This window comes from Aphelocoma coerulescens, chromosome 1 (genome assembly GCF_041296385.1).
Source record: "Aphelocoma coerulescens isolate FSJ_1873_10779 chromosome 1, UR_Acoe_1.0, whole genome shotgun sequence".
Classification (NCBI taxonomy): Eukaryota; Metazoa; Chordata; class Aves; order Passeriformes; family Corvidae; genus Aphelocoma; species Aphelocoma coerulescens.
In genome coordinates this window covers 21,876,454-21,893,920 of record NC_091013.1, presented here as the reverse complement: position 1 = coordinate 21,893,920, position 17,467 = coordinate 21,876,454, and the positions used below count along the sequence as shown (strand labels likewise).

At 37.3% G+C, this 17,467-nt stretch overlaps 1 protein-coding gene across 3 annotated transcripts in view; it reads left to right on the top strand.

Moving 5' to 3' along the window:
- The first annotated feature begins 386 nt into the window (after positions 1 to 386).
- Positions 387 to 17,467, top strand: part of STS (steroid sulfatase) — a 112,789-nt gene continuing 95,708 nt past the window's right edge. For all 3 annotated transcript variants that reach the window (XM_069003880.1, XM_069003887.1, XM_069003876.1), the window contains exons 1-3: positions 387 to 424; positions 14,188 to 14,340; positions 16,036 to 16,157. In XM_069003880.1, coding sequence (XP_068859981.1) covers positions 14,195 to 14,340; positions 16,036 to 16,157 — 268 coding nt within the window. In that variant the 5' untranslated portion in view covers positions 387 to 424; positions 14,188 to 14,194. The remainder of the gene's footprint in view (positions 425 to 14,187; positions 14,341 to 16,035; positions 16,158 to 17,467) is intronic.

Below are 17,467 nucleotides of genomic sequence, written 5' to 3'. Positions count from 1 at the left end.
TGCAGTTTGTCCAAAGTTGCTATGTAGATATCCTGCAGGAATGCTTCCCATGTGTACAGAAGGCAGAAATGTACCTGAGATTCTGGCACAGCCTTTGTTTTCCAAACATATAGTGCTAATTCACAAAAAAGTCTAACGGGAGGTCTTCAGTAACAAGCTAAAACAAGCACCTTGGTTAGGCTTATGGATATATATATATATCCATTATGAGAACATGCTGAGATTGTTTTGTACTAGTGAAGCAGAGTCTTACCAAGAAATCCTGTCAGTCTTGTGTGAGTTATATTTTTCAGTGTTATCCTTCTTCCTCTCCACCCTTCTGTTTCAGTTTACATGACTGGACTTTGTACCCATATTCTGATAAGTCCACAGCCATCTTGTTTGAAAACAAGAGGCAAAAGCTGAAACAATTCCATTCTGCAAGGTAAAGCACCCTTTCTGCCCCAAAGTCTGTCATTTATATATAGTTTAATTGTAAATATTGGGGTAATGTGTAGTTGGAGTTCATATTCTTTCACAGCTCAAAGAAATTCTTCATGGCAGGAAGTTAGCAATTACGAGAAATAATAACATATTTAGTGTTGTCTTTTCTGCATTAACTTAATACAGTGCGTTTTTTAGAATGAAAAAGATTGCTTAAACCATATACTCATGTCTATAAGATACTATCAACTATAGTGGCAAATTATTTTGTAACAGAATGCACTTTCTCACGTATTGCAATGGAGTAGAACATTCCCTATCTTGAACAGATTAAAAATAGCATAAGAATTACTTGAATTGTGAAAGCATTTTGAAGAAAATAGAAAGCAGGGTCTTTATGAACTAGAAGATTTTCCAGCTGTGCCACAGAAGTTTTTTTCTTAGCACTTAATCTCTGGTTGTTTAAAAAGTAATGTTAAAAGTGTATGTAATTTTGATTATGGAGTCTGTTTCAAAGATCAGATGGAAATGAATTGTTAAATTGTTTTGGAGGGGGGTAGGTTCTGATATAAGCTTGTAGTTTTGAAGTGACTCTGGTTCATGTGCAGTGTATGTAATCTGACAAAGTCCAGTTCAAAGGTGGAAGCCTGCAAGACCTGACTGTAACTTTTAAAGGGATAGTAAATAAGTCTAATATTTTCCTTTGTAACCTCATTCCCATTCAGTTTGCAAACTGGGGGTAAACACAGCTACTGAGGGGACTGTATCTGCAAGAGGAAACACTGGGATGGAGGAGAATGGCAAGGAGTAATAGAGAAAGGGAAATGGTAAGGAAAAAATCATAACTTCTGGATAGGTTGTATCTGCCAGGCTTAAACGATAAAAACTGCATTTGAGCAACCATACTGAGACAAGAAGGAGGAAGATGAAAGAGGAGAAGCCTATATAACCAAAACAAGTGGTGGAACAGAATCAGACCATACATATTGCTTGCTATGCAATTTTGTAATGACTCATTAATAATATGTATTCCACACATCCTGTTTTCTCACAAACATGTATTTTGCTTTTGCCCTTAGGATGCTCTGTAGGTGGATTTTAGTACGATCTTTGCTAAAGCCCCGTCAGACCAACAGCTGAGGCTGCGCTGACACAGGGAGAGCCCCAGTCACCAATAGGGAGCACTGTGTACTGCTGGCCCGTGGGAGCCTGTGTTGAGGGAAGTCTTGGAGGAGGCAGGCAGCGAGGCACAGCAGCACTGAGAGCAGTGACTAGTACTAGAGAGGCAGTGACAATAGCAGCACCTGGGCAAGCAGATTTGGAGGAGTTGAGCCACTGCATTCATAAGGTATTCAGCCTCAGTTTACATCGATGGCACATTGATAGGAGATTCTTGCGTAAGAAGGGATTTGAAATAGGGTAGGGCATGGTTTAGAAAGATTAGGCTTGCAGAAGAGTTTGATTGTATGTCTTGATTGTATGAGCGGAAGGCTGTGGATGAGGAGGAATGAAAAAAAATTAGGTGAGAAGTTTAATGGAGAGTAGGACTACAGGACAATTGAGATTGCTTTTTAAGAAGTGCTTAACAAGAATTGTGCCTATGGCACTCTGGGCTGTGAAGACACAAGTTTGAACAGCTTCAGGTATGCAGTGAAACTGATTTTGGATTTTTTTTGCATCCTGAACAAATGTTTCAAATTTGGTGCAAAAACGGCCTCTTCTTTTTGTCTACCATGCTAAAGAATCAGTTGATCAGCCAAAGTCATAAGGAAATCTAAGGGTACAGAGCTCAGATCTGTTTTTCTCTGGTATTGTTTATATTCTGCACTGCTGACAGAACTGACTATTATGATGAAGAAAATTAGAAGCTCTTACAATTAGTCACTTACAAGAGAGTAACTCTTAGCATCACATCTCCCATCTCCAGATCCTATATTATTATAATAGACGACTGGGTATGTTGTCTAGTATAGCAGTTGTCTAATAATAGCAGTAAACTGTTGTCCTGAAAAAATGCATTTTGACAGAAGAATTGATATGTTCTTTCTCACTGATGAACAGAATCCATCCTTTAAAAACATAAGGTTGTGTTGTACCTAAAGGCACAAAGCAAAGGAAAACATCCTTTCCTAAAAACTTATTTAAAAACATTCTCATACAATTGGAAAATCATATTATTTGCTTCAGAAATACTGGCAGCATGCTCCAGTCCAAGCCAAAAGATAATGAGACCCCTGGAGCTATTACTGAGAAACTTTCAAATGTTAAATGGAAGCTAATGCTGGTGTACCACAAGAAAAGGTGTGCCATAAGAAAATAGAAAAATGCTCAATACTTTCTAGATTTATTTATTATCTTAAAATGTCATGCAAAATAAGGTGAAAATGAAATTAACTGCTATAGTTTTGAGCTAATTATAATTTTCATGTTGTCATGTTGGGATTTTGCCTCAGCACCTATGTGCAAAAAAAAATGCGATTCTGTTTTAACAACAAGAATTAGCAAGTTTCATAGAGTTCCTATTAAAGCAAGGAGTAAAGAACTAGAGAAAAAGAAGGGAAGGAAGGAAGGAAGGAAGGGAAGTAGCAAGAGTTTTCTACTTACACAGGGCAGAACAAACCTGGATACCTCTGGCTTACATTGCTGTTTTTCCTATATTGTTGTAATACAATATATGCATTTCTACACTGTTTGTTCAGGTATTTTTATTTTCTATCTGTCTCTAAGGATCCACTTAACCTCTTCTTGTACTGTAGACATATATTTTTAGTCTTAAAATTATTTGCTGTTTCAGGTATCCTTCATTTTAAGATATTCATTTTAATTTTTACCTAATCCTATGATGTTTAAAGTCTATCCCTCAAATATTTTTCCAAGGTAAGTATAGTCACAATTTTTTTTTATTGATGGGAAAGTCGATTATTCTTTTGTAGGATTATTGAAATTAGTAAATGATCAAATCTTTGGAATTAGGATACAGATTTGGTTAATGTATATGTCTTGTTTTGTAAATGTCTTTGCCCTTTGTCTGGCACACTTTTTAGCAGACTCTGATCTGTGTAGTTTCCAATCAAGCTGCTATATAGCCACTGTGCAGCTCCTCATCCTTCTTTTCCTAATTGTATAAATGTTCTTTCTAGGGTAAGCATTTTCCTGGTTTGGAAGACCTACTAATTTCATGATCCTTACATATTGTTTTCAATTTTGTTTTGCAATGATTGTATTTTATTTTTAAGCTTTGTTTCATACTTTTGTTGTTTAGTGAATAATGTTACTGGAGTATCTCTTCATTAAACGTGGCTAGAAAATTATTTACCATCTTACTTCCTCCTGTCCCCCCCTCACTCCCCCTTTTCTGAAGCTCTTTTTTCATTATGTTATTTGTGGGGGAAAATAGAAATGCTGAATTGATAAAGCTATTATCTTTGTTTTAATTTTGCATTAGATCCTAAGAATTGAGTAGTTTGGGAGTTAATCTTTTAACTCAAGTCAAAATAATGCAGTAAAAATATCTCCCAGCCCAAAAGAACAAAATAGTGGTTTGTTTTCACCTTGTAAATGCCAAAAAGGCTATTTTTAATGTTTAAAAGTAAGGGAGAACAATGTCATTTTTAAATTGCCTAATTTAAAAAAGGAAAAACGTTTTTTGGTTTGAAACCACTTTTTTTTTTCCTTCTAGAAAGAATTTTGTCAAAAAATTCCAGACAATTTCATTCATAACTATTTGCAGAATGAGGATGCCATTCCATGAATATTAGTTGTAGGACAAAAGTAACATCAACCAGTTTTTCCAGTTTTAGAAACTGTAAGGAAGGAGCTTGGTCTTTAATAAGCCACTACTTGTTTATTTTTAATGTCTCTTACCCATGCAAATTAAGAGGAAGGAGAAGCTGTTTTTGTATCTCCTGTGGGCCTCTTGCTTATAGCAGCAACACCATAAGTCAGTTGGTGTCGAGTTATTTTTTGCTTAAGCTTTGCCATTTCTCTCCCTGGTAAAAGTTCACTTTTAGAATCTAGATGGATTCAATAACAGCAAAGAAATTTTTGGCTACTGGTAACCAATGAAAGTAATTTGTCATTGGATCCATTTATTCCTTTTCATTTGAAATGTGGTGGGTTGGCCCTGGCTAACAGCCAAGAGCTCACACAGCTGCTCGCTCACTTCCTTCCTTCCCCAGGGATATGGGGAAAAATTAGTAGGAATGCGAGAGAAAACTGGTGGTGAAATAAAGACAGGAAAATCACTGTCATAGGAGAAACCACTTGGGGAATACAACTTAATTTATTGATCGGTATCATAAATATTTAATTGGTTGGAGTATTGGGAAACAAAACAAAACAAAAAAAGGGACAAATATTTAATCTTGCAGGAAAAACAGTTTTCCTCCCACTTTCCCAGGTTCAGCTTCCTCTCTTTCACTTTCCTAGTCTCCATACCTTTACTCCAGACATCTCCTCCTGCTGTGTTACTGCTGCAGGTTGTGCACAGTCCCTTCAGGGAGGCACTGGGTGGCACACAAGGCTGAAGTCACTGCTTGGCTGTTTCCCTCTGCCACTCCTTGTTGCTCCACAGACCACAGTACCTTTAGGCACATTCCTGATCCAGTGTGGGACACTTCTTACTGCTCTGGCCTTTTTGTTGTTTCCTCCTCTTCCTCCTCTCCCTCTGCTCCTCACAGCCCTTCTCGCTCTGTTCCTCCCCCCCTCCCAGTATTTTTGCGCTTTCTTAAATACATTTCCCTGAAGTGCCACCAGCTTGGCTGATGGGCTCAGCTGTGACCTGCAGTGGGTCCATTGCAGAGCTGGTGGGTACTGACCGTGTTCAGCACAGAGCAGCCCCTGGTCTGTTCTCACAGAGGCATCCCCTGGAGTGCCCTTCTGCTGCCAAAACAACCTACCTGTTTTCCTACCTCTTATGTGACAGGACAAACATGTGCATCACGGTTCCATGCTTAGAATGAATGAATGTCCCATGGTGTGATGGGGGTCAGGAGAACATGTAGGATGCTTATACATGTGAGTGGTGTCATGACCAAAATGTTCGCTATCCACGTGAATTGCTGAACAGTGCCCATGGACAGTAACAGACTTCTTCTTATTTATCAGGAACTGAAGTGATTTTTCTTCTGTGACAAGGACCTCGTGAGGGAAAGTAACATGATCTAGTGATCACTGGGCAGTGACAGGCTGTTTTGGTTGCCTTGTGTGTGTAGCTCATAGGAAAGTAGGCAGGGAGTAGACAGGCTGAGCTTACAGTCTGTTGACTGGTCACATCTGACAAGAGCTTCCTTGATACATCATCCAGCTTGAATAAATTCTGTTCTTTCAGAACTATGTCAAAATAAAGTTTATTTTTCCAATCAGACTTGTGATGGTAGCCTAAACATATATTGGCTATAGCTGACTTCAATTAGAGAATTACCAGCATTCCTATAAAATAATCATTGCTGTTGGATGGATCATTCTTGTCTCTTTTGTTTCAGAGTAATGAAAGAATAAAATATTTAAGATGGAATATTCTTCATATTGCTGGAAAGGAAAAGTACTTAAAAGCGTCCCTTGGAGAAAAATTTTGCTACTAATACTCATGAGGACTTGTCCCTAGTTCTTAGATTTGTAGTAGGAATTACTACTCACAGACTAAGAAACTGTTACACCACTAAGGTTGGTAGAGCACATCATACTAATTGAAAAATATCATGTTTGTTTATTACAAAAAGGGGATTTTTTTTCATATTTCATGCTGAGAGCATACAGACAACCCATCATCAGGGTGGAATTTTTTTCATGTAACTATTCCTTTTGTATAAATCTAGTCTAAACTAGCTGTTAAGACTTTCTAGTCTGTGGAAAAAAGGTCTTGAGCATCCCTTCCACCATTTTATTATACCAGTCTTAAGAAGAAGCTCTTAAGGTGCCTGTATCTTCCTCTTAATTAAAAAGAAAGCTTAGATAATTAGCTCAGACTAAATGCCCAACTTAAAGATTAATACATTCACATGGATTGGTTTGCACCATGAGTGCCTATTTGCTATGGGCCATAGAGGTACTTAAATTCTACATGGGCTAAATCAGTATTGGTTGAATTCAGCCTTTTCTTAATTTTTCTATCTGGTACAATCAGCAGTATTGAGAGTTCTTATATGTTATCATAATGAAAGTATAAATAACAATAGAACTGGTATAAAAATAATAACACTTTAAGAACAAACTAATTCAAATGCATTTTTTCTTTAAATGAATAATCATTTTGGAAATAGCATAACATGCTGGGTCATTTTATTGATGTGTTCCTTGCTAGCTTTGTGTAGCAAAGAAAAATTAACTGGCCATTTCCCTGAAATTTTCTCTGGTAAACCACTCTGTCTAAAAAGGTGATGATGGGTAGAGGAATATGGTGTTATAAAATCCAAAGCTTTGATCTTGACAGACTCCAGAGGATTCCATTAAGTAACTCAGGGGAAGAGAGGTGGGTTCTGGTTGGGGTTGAGTTGTTAGGGGTTTTTTTCTGTTAGGTTTCATGTTTTCCCCTCATAGGCTTTCAAAGGCTACCATTTCAGTGAAAAGGGTTTAGAAACTGCTTTCAAATTGAAGGAAAGTAAAATTCAGTGTTAAGTGGTTGGTTATTTGTGTTACTGTCCCTTCAGCGACTTACAGCAGAACTTAAATACCAACCTTCAGACCTGCGCACTCTCCTTGTGAAAGCAGTGCATTGGTGGAGTTGAGTCTTTTACTCCAATATTACTTGTAATTAGAACTTTTATTTAAGGATTTTTTAAAACACTTCAATGAATATGAATGGAAACTCGAAGGAGACTAGTTTGGCTGTAGTTAGGCAAAGGTGAAGAGTTTGTAACCAGTCAGTGAGATGAAGCTGTGGTTTCTATGTTGTCCAGTTGATATGGATGTAGCCAAACTGTTAATTCCATGTGTAAGAGTCACAGTCTTGCAGAAATCCACAGTCCTTATCTGCTTGCATAACACTAAAGTGCAAAATTTTAGGCACATAAGTCCTTCCTCGTGTCCATTTGACACTGTTGAAAAAGGCAGTGTCAAAAATAGTAATTTCAGTCAACATCTGCGTATATTAAAAAAACCCTGATTCAACATCTTTCAAAACTATTAAGTAAGCTAAATATCACGGATGAGTTTAGCTAAGCCCTCAAAGAATATAAAAAAGATTTCTTTTGATTGTTTTGAGTACTTACATCTGGTCTCCAGGAAGTGAAATGACATAGTCACAGTAGTTAGTTACTCATTATTAGCTTTTTTTTTTTTTTTTTTGAAAAGATTTTTCTTTCTGAGGATGGTACATAACTGGCAAATAAGATGGCTACCTGTTTTATCTCCAGGATCTCTCTTATGTTGCTGATCAGAGCCCATAATCAAAATAAACTTTTTAGTGAGCATTTGGCTAATGGGGAATATTGTGAAACAGTAGCGGTGTAAAAAATGTATGTGCTCTACTATGTGTATCTAATTATACAGGATTTTTATTACAAAAAAAATAATGACATTGTATCACAAAAGATTATATTTTATTCCATTCAGGTTATAATTTGCTACCAGAAATAATGTCTATTATTTATTCATACTGCTGTTAAGTTCTGTAACTTAGTTGAGACAAAAGTAGAAAATTCTTGAGAGACCATTTTAAAAAGATACCTAAGGTAAACTTAGGTCTGATAGGGGCTCTGTGGCTTCATCTCTATTTAATTCAGATCCAATAATTAATTGCACTTAAGAAACATGATTGTTCGTTCTAATGTTTTTCAGTTTGCATCAAGTGAAATTTCTGTCTTTCAATGAGACAACTTTTAATTAGTTAAATACAGATTTTCATATATGTATATAGTTAAGATGCATACTGACATATAAGGAAAAATTTCAGAAGAGCAGTTATATGACATCAAAGATTCAGCAGATATTACCAACTTGTAAGAGAGGAATTAATTGAGAGATTTTAGAAAATCTTAAACTGATACCAGCAAATTATCAATTGTACATAATTTCACTTTTCCCTTTCTTAAAATTTAAAAGCTTACTCTTTTTTTTGTTTCTCACTAAGCTGAAGAATTTCCTTGTTTCAGAATCTTATGGAGGGCAGGGTTGTCTCTAGTTTGTTTATACTGTGATTTTTTATGACTCTTAGAGAAATTTTTTGAGTTTTAGCATTCAGTAAAGCAAGGTAATTTTTTTCTTTTTTTTTTGCATACTGCTTAAGGATAGCACATTTTTTAATGAGATCGGTATTTTTAAATGTTGCTTATTTCATCAGAAATACTATACCTGCAAGGGTAAAGTATATTAAGCATTTTCTCAAAGGGTTCTTTTACATTAAAAGAGTAGTTTACAGATGAATTGCTTAATCAGTTAATAAAAATGCTGAGATGATTCAGTTGAGAAGAGATGTTTGAAAGACTTTCATATAATTGTGTTGGAGAATGGTTAGAGGATCAGGGACATGGATTATTGATAAAGGGTACAAATCAATAAAAGAACTGTACAAGCACAGGCCTGCAAGCAAAGGCCTGCATGAGAAAAAGCCTCCATGAGAAAATGCCTGTGTGAGAAACAGGCCTGAGAACCAAAAGGGAGTTTTAAGGAGGTACAGTCCTGTGCTGATAAAATGTACTGACCATGAGAAGGGAGGAAGATCTTTGATCTCTCAAGTCAAAACATAAATAATAGAAGCTTGCCAAATGTAGTCTTTTATCTAACCCAATTATGTAGAAGTAAGAATGTGCTTTTGTAAGCTTAAACCAATCAAGAACTGACAAGCATATATAGATACTATGTAAGTGCCTCTGTATTGCTAATAAACGAAGCTTGCTTTATCAATCACATTGATTGTCTGCATGGTTTCCCCCGCCGAAGTCAGCATAATTGTTCTTGTAAAAATGCATGTGTCTGTAGTAGTCGGATAAGGATTATCCAGCACACAGCTGGATAAAAACATCATGTGGTGGTTGAGCAACTGGCCTGTGGGTCAGGTGCAAAGGGTTACAGTGTATGGGGTGACATCAGACTGGCAACCTGTCACTAGTGGGGTTCCACAGGGCTCCATCTTATGCCCAGTGCTCTTCAACATCTTCATAAACAATGCAGGACTGGAAAGTATACTAAGTAAGCTTGCCAATGGTGCTAAATTGGGAGGAGCTGTTCACTCTCTCGAAGGCAGAGAAGCCCTGCAGAGAGACCTCAAGAAATTAGAGGGCTGGCTCTATCACCAACCATATTAAGTTCAACAAGGGCAGGTGCTGGATTCTGCACCTGAGATGAGGTAACCCTGGATGTACAGACTGGGGAATGAGAGGTTGGAAAGCAGTGCCAGGAAAGGGACTTGGAGGTCCTGGTCAATGGCAAGTTGAACACGAGTCAGCAGTGCCCTGGCAGCCAGGAGGGCCAACCCTGTCCTGGGGAGCATCAGGCACAGCAGCACCAGCCGGGCAAGCAAGGGGATTGTCCCACTCTGCTCTGCACTGGGGTGGCTTCACCTCGAGTGCTGAGAGCAGTTTTGGGTGCCACAATATAAGGAAGACATTAAACTACTAGAAAGTGTCCAAAGGAGGGCAACAAAGATGGTGAAGGGCCTTGAGGGGAAGCCGTGTGAGGAGCAGCTGAGCTCATTTGGTCTGTTCAGCCTGGAGGAGACTGAGGGGAGGCCTCACTGCAGTTAAAACTTCCTCGCGAGGGGAAGCAGAGGGGCAGGCACTGATCCCTTCTCTGTGGTGGCCAGTGACAGGACCTGTGGGAACGGCCTGAAATTGTATCAGGGGAGGTTTAGGTTGGATATTAGAAAAGGTTCTTTACCCAGAGGGTGGTTGGGCACTGGAACAGGCTCCCAAAGAAGTGGTCACAGCACCAAGTCTGACAGAGTTCAGCAAGTGTTTAGACAATGCTCTTGGGCACATGGTGTGACTCTTGGGGATGGTCCTGTGCAGGGCCAGGAGTTGGACTTTGATGATGCTTGTAGGTTGCCAACTTAGGATATTCTATGATTCTATGACAACCATATCTTGAGTCAGTTATCCGGACGAAAAAAAAAAAACCAAAACTCTGACCAGCATTTTTTAATGAAGAAAATTAAAACTTAAAAGAAGTGTTTGGTAAATCCATGTGAAATATCAAGAAATAGTGGATTGTGTCTGTTTGGGGCTTTTCTTTCATTCATTTGTTCTTGCATATTTATTCTGTGGGGTTTTTTAATGCTAATAGAAAATATGTATTAGAATCCCAAAATTACAATTTGGAGATACGTAGAAAAAGTAGGAAGTGTATATGCCCCCACATACATGTGTATGTACATATCGACGTCTGTGTGTGTATTTATGCATTTCTATATGTTTCTATACAGTGATTATTGTAGGTTCAAATAGGATATGTGAAATACAAATTCTTACATGGCTATTGTTGAAGGAGATTAAGCACCTCTTGAATCTAATCAACTTAGCAGCCACCTTAGAAAGGAAGAAGTTACTTTTAGTTGTATTATATCATGGGGAAAGTGAAGCAGAGGTTACAACTTGCACTTACGTGCCCTACATGCAAAAAAAAAGGAAAAATGTTGCCACATGAACATGAAACACAAGCCTTCAAAGCTGACACCTACTGAAGGAACATCTAAAGAGTGTTACGGAAGTAAAAAAATTAAATCAAATTGGTTCAATGCAAAAAACCAAACCAAAACACAGTTAATTGATTCAAAACAGACTATAACAAATCCATGAAGGTTAAAAGAGCCATAGAGAGATATTCATTACAATGTTCTCCTCTCCAAAATTCCTTTAATGCTGGCTGCCAAAAGCTAGAAGGATGTGCTAGTAAAAGAATTTTTTTGCCAAGTTTTTTACAATCTTTCCTTAAGCATTTGAATTGGCTCTGGACAGAGAGGAAACATTAGTTAGCTGGAAGCTTCATCTGATTTGGTGTTATCATTTTCATGTTAGGTCTACACATGCTTGTGTTTTCACCAGGAGAAAACCTGGTGTAGTACAGACAGCCCTCAGCATTCTCAGAGCTTCATTCTGCTCACGTCCTTTGCTTATAGCTCCTTTGAATTTCTTTGCTGTTGTCTGTTCCACTCAATTTCATCCATCTGATCTTTCTTGCTTTCTATGCACATCCTTTCAAGACACATGAAAATCTGCTGCAGAAAGAGTACACCAGAGAAATCATAGTTGTTTGGATTATTTTTTTTCCTGTTTCCTTGTTGATTTCACTTCAGGGACATGATATCAGGTGAAGGCAAATAGCTCAATGTGTGAGAGTATCTACAGATACTACATCAGAGTGAAGTATCCAGCAGTATTGTATCAGACAACCTTCAATAATGCTACATCTGGCTGATTTACAAAATGAGAAATGGAGGTAATAAATGAGGCTACCTTCTGCACTCCTTGTAAGCATCCATGCAACTCTCTACATAATGTCACCAACATATAATGTCTTCTTTTTCAAAATGCCCATTGCCATTGGCCTTTGAGACCTTTGCAGCCTAAACAGTGGAGTAGAAACATAAGATCTAGCAGCAGGTTGTTCTTGTCCTCTTGGGTCAATTTGAGTGTTAATTGTTCTCTTGGAATGCATGGGAAGCAAATCATGTGTGTTTATCCTTTCAGGGAAGAAAGGTAAATCTGCACCATGGTAGGGACTACACAGCTTCATTAGTATGGTTATTTGATGAAGGATGAGTTAGATGCATCCTATACAGAAATACGTTTATGGTTTTAGTCTTACTGTTTGTGTATTTATTTTCCATGTCTGAAATGAAGTATATTGCTTCCCATGGGATAAACAAGATAATGATATACTGCAGTGATAACACTGGGGTCTTCACATGCTGCTGGCTGAAGTCTAAGCCAGAACTATTGTCACCAAAGTGTTTATAAAGTGTACCTTAAGCAGTAAAAAATAGCTGATATACTTACTAGTGTTTTATCTGTATGTGAGCAGGCACTAAGAGAGTTAGAGTCCTCTCTGAACCTATACTTTCTGACAGAATAGCAATAATGAATTTGGGAATCAGAAGTCCCAGTCTGTGTTTGTTGATCCCTACTCTTTTGATCTCTTCTCACTTATGTTAGTCCCAAATCTTATCTTCCCAGGTTCTTTCCAATCAGTTCTCTTCATTGACCTTAATCATAACTCCTCAGCACTTTCCTCCCAGACATTCCCAGTTCTCTCTCACCTCTGTTCCTCAGTTTTGTTTTCCTATTCACTGTCATCCCTTCCAGTTTCTTTATTCCTCTATTTCTCCTCATTTCTGCCTGCAATTCTCATTCCAGCTGGTTCTCAACTTCCAGTCTTGCTATTAAAGTCAGAGTAAACTCTTCTACTTCTGCCTATTTTGTCTTCTCTATAAATACCTTTACCCACCTCACTGATTTGTGAATGTCTCCCTTGATGTCTAGTCTCTTTGTACCTGCTCTTTCAGTTTTGACTTCTTTATCTTCTCTCCAGTTACTTTTATCTACCATAACTCATTGATTGACAAGATTTTTCTTTCTTGACCTGCTATCCCCATTCTCTCTGGAAATTTTTGTCTCTATCTCCTTCTTCTACTCTTTCATTTACAAATTTCTGCATTTCTGTTTTCTTCCACTTTACTTCTTGTCCCAGAATAATGCAGCTTGCAGGTGTGACTGATGTTTTGCCTGCATTTGGAAAAGGCTGTCTGCATCCAGAAAAGACTGGAGTCTTACTAGAGAAAAAAGATAATCTCTCTTCTTTTTGATGTGTATGCCTGGCACAGTCCATTACAGCCTGAAGGCACTCAGTTTCAGCCAGGGCATGGTCAGTGCAGTTTAAAACAGAGATATGACAAGTTCTGATTTAGGTAAAATAGCATTCATAGCATGTACATCTGCAAATACTCTGCTTTTACCATAAAAGCACATAATAGTATGTTGTGTTGTGTGGAATACATCCTTCTTCCTGTTTAAGGTTCAATATGGCATGAGCATTGTTTGTAGAACATTGTGATATTATATCAAATATTTTTAATTGATTTTGCTATAGACCCTGATATTTAGAATGTTTGTGAAGAGCCTTTTCTTAAAAATTGCTTAAAATAATTTCATAGTGCATCTCTTCACCCTCTTTTCCATAATATTTATTCCTTTCCAGAAACTTCTGTTGGATTTTTTTTCCCCATTGTTGAAGAGAAATTCAGTCATTTACTTCATTATTGGAATTGATTAACTTACTTTTTCTGCAGTGAGCCTTGGAGATTTTGCTCCTAAATGATTTCAGATTCTGTGTTCCTGAAATCACATTTGTAGCCAGAAAAAAACAAAAAACAAACAAAAAAAGAACAAGCAAAAAAAACCCCACACTCAAAAAACAAACAATGCAAAAAAAAGCAAAACAAAACAAAAAAAAAAAAAACAAAAAAAAAACCCCAAAACAAACCAACAAAAAATACCCAATACCCAAGCACTGTTAACTCTTATGATTTATTGAGGTATAGTGTATGTGTGTATGCAAAATTGCCACTGAGGTTGTACCTAGTTCTTTATTTCTCTTTATTTAGAGGCTTCATCTGTGTAAAGGAGTAGAAGGAAAAATTAGCCATATACTAAAAAATGCATTTTTGTTTTTAAAAAGTATGAGAGAGAAAATGTTTTTAAAAACTCTCAAGAAAAAAGCCAACTGAAAGTATGCAATATTTCTTTTTTCCTTTTACTATGCAAAGTGTAATAATAAGAATAAATTAGAGTAACAGTCTATTTATCATATTTTCCACCTGTTCTTACACACCAGGAAGAAGATGGCACTCCTTTTACTTTTAATAATTTGCCAGTGTACCATAAACAGTGTCAAAACACACAGTCTTTCAAAGCCCAATATCATATTACTGATGGCTGATGATCTTGGTATTGGAGACCTGGGATGTTATGGGAACAGAACCTTAAGGTAGGATGATAATTTGGCAGAGTCATAGCTTTATATTTAGTTTTCAATGGATTTGTAAAATTAAAAATGCCAGGATGTTCAGAGGTTTGATTATTTTTTTCTGAGTAACCAAAGTTAATAAATTTTCCAGAGATTAGAGTATTCAATCTTTATTTTCTTTTTTTGACCAAAGACTTAGCTAATGCATTTATCCTGCTGAAAAGCTGCATTATAAACAGAGGATTGAGCAACCAACCAAATAAGGATAGCTCTAGAGAACTAAAATATAATCAACAATTTTCTTCTAAAATATACATAACACAAGTACTATGAATTAAACATATTTTGAAGCACTCATGATTTGGGACGAGCTTGTTGTTAACTAATTGCAAATAAAGAGCTGATATGTCCTTAATTTATCTTCATACAGCAGTCACTATATTAATTAAAACGAATGCTAATATACCTGAATAATGTATCAGTCTGCCTCAGGATGTTTCTTGCTACCAGCTTAGATGTGATGGTTGTGTAAACAGAGCAAGTGATATCTAGCCATTGTGTTTCAGTGGTGCAAAGTCTTTGGCAAAGTTGAATAAAAGCAGACTAAAAGCACTATTCTGTCAAACCTTAAATGCTCTTATTCCTGCTGATGTTAGTTAGAAGTAAAATCTTCTTTAAAACAAAAAAAATCAAGTTAATCGGGTTTTTAACAGGGAAAAACATTTACAACACTGATGCTTGGATCACTCCCCTCTCAGGCACCAGAACGACTCCAAGATCTATATTCTCTGCTGGGAGAATTCAGAATTAGATTTTTGGAATATGACGAATTTTCATCTTACTGATTGTTATCAGTAGGTGACGTTACAGATAGAAAGTAAGTCCATTGGAAAATTAATGTTTCTGACTATTCAGACTTAGATGATGGAAGCACTGGTGTGCCTTGAGGTCACGGTCATAAATCTCCAGGGTCAGAGAGCTATTAGAGCATGCTGCAGCTCCTGGCCAGTCTGCATTAGTAATTTTTATCTGTAGAACCAAGGATACAGGATTTTTTCCTGCAGGAACCAATTTTAATGTGCATGATGAGCCAGGTCACAGACAACTTTCCCATGCAGATATGGAAGCTTGGTTGTGCCCCTGGGTCTAATATAGCAGACATAATCATGTCAGACATGTAGATATTGTTAATATAGAGCATAACACAGAGTCATAATCGTTTGAATTTCTTCTAATAGCTGATAACACCACACAACATTATCCCTACCCCAAAAAGCTTTTGCTGGGTAGAGACAGAAGAGACACCAAGTAGGGAGTAAGGAAGCACAATCTTTCTCTAGTCTCTCTTGCCCTCATTACTGAAGCAAAAAGGTTGTAAAACTACAGTTCTGGTCAGGGAACACATTAAAAAGGGTTAAAATACTATATGTCCACATGTTGCAGTTTAGCACTGGTCATGAAGAATAGATGAAAGTGGGGAAAAAGATGTTTGTTGCAATGTCACATTGTCTCTCTTCAGTATTGACACCTAATGTAAAAATATTTGACTTGATAGTATTTGGAATTGCAACCCCAACATGGTTTTGATAATTTACATACAGTAAATATTAACTATATTTTCCTGATAGTTCTTGCCTCAGGTGCCTTGGGCTTGCCATGCCTGTATCCAAATAATCATCTTTGTGTATTTTTTCTCACCTGCTTGTGTTTTTCCAGAACCCCTAATATTGACAGGATAGCAGTGGAAGGAGTGACACTTACTCAGCATATAGCAGCATCCCCACTCTGTACTCCAAGTAGGGCAGCTTTCCTGACAGGGAGATATCCTATAAGATCAGGTAAAATCCATTACTTTATTTATATAAAAATATAATATTTTATTTACAGTAAACTGTATGCAGGTTTTTTGTCTAGCCTTTCTTGATTTGTTGATCATTACTGGGTTGAGTAATCATAAATGATGAGTCCTTTCAGTGACTGATCAAGCTCAGCAGAGTTGGTCTACATTTGATATATTTCATGTATATGGGGAATTTTCACATTTCAGAAGAGTGGACAAAAAGATAAAGGTTTTTTAGTGAGTAAAATATTTTTTTCTTTAAATACTGACAAAACAACCTTACTGTGGTTGTTTAATGCCAGCTGTGTCCTGGACTGCATCAGGCACAGCATTGCCAGCCAGACAAGGAAGGAGATTGTCCTGAACTTCTCTGTGCTGCTCTGAGGGTAGCCTCACCTTGAGTGCTGTGTGCACCAAGCTGACAGAGTTCAAGAAGTGTTTGGACAATACTCCAGGGCACATGGTGTGACTCATGAGGATGTCCTGTGCAGGGCTGGATGTTGGATTCAATGATCCCTGTAGGTCCCTTGCAACTAAGCATATCTTGTGATTCTCTGTGATCCTGTCAACTTCCTCCACTATTCAATGACCCCAGGCTCTTTGCCTGCCTCCACAGTTGCATTCAGGCTGTTCCCACCATGTTGGTGGGCAGCACAAGTATTGAACATCACAGAGATGCATCTAGAAAGGCTCAGTGGAAGAACCCAATGTAAATACTTCTGCTCAGACATTTCTATTTCTGCAAAACTTTTTTGTTTAGACAAATTGTTGGGTTTGTATTTTGGCTTTGGTTTTCTTTTTGTTGCAGAGGGGCAGAACTAGGGGCAGGACAGTTCATTAAGGTATTCAAGTTGCCCTTAAAACTGGGAAGAAGAGAGCAAAAAATCTCTCATCTCTGTAAACTGTTATTTTTGTTCCATATCTACCCATACACAGTGTTAAATATCCTGTGAATACATGCATTTAATTTCTCTTACTTTTAAAGTACCTGATCCAAAGCCTATTTGAGTCAATGAAGATCTAGTCTGTTTATTTTAGTGTTCTGGGACTGAGCCTCTCAGTGCTTAGTCATGCAACTTTAACATTCCCTTAACATCATTTTTAGCAAGGATCATTATACATTAATCAGATCACTTGTTCATTAGTGATAAAACATCCTGTCCTTGCTTCTGGGAATGAAAGCAAAGCAAGACTCTGGAGCCTACTTGATACGTTAGTGCTCATTCAAATCAAGTAACAAGCTTCTGCAAAAGTGCCAGCTAATATAACTTGCTAAATTTTCCATTACATTCTTCTGCAAAGGAAAAT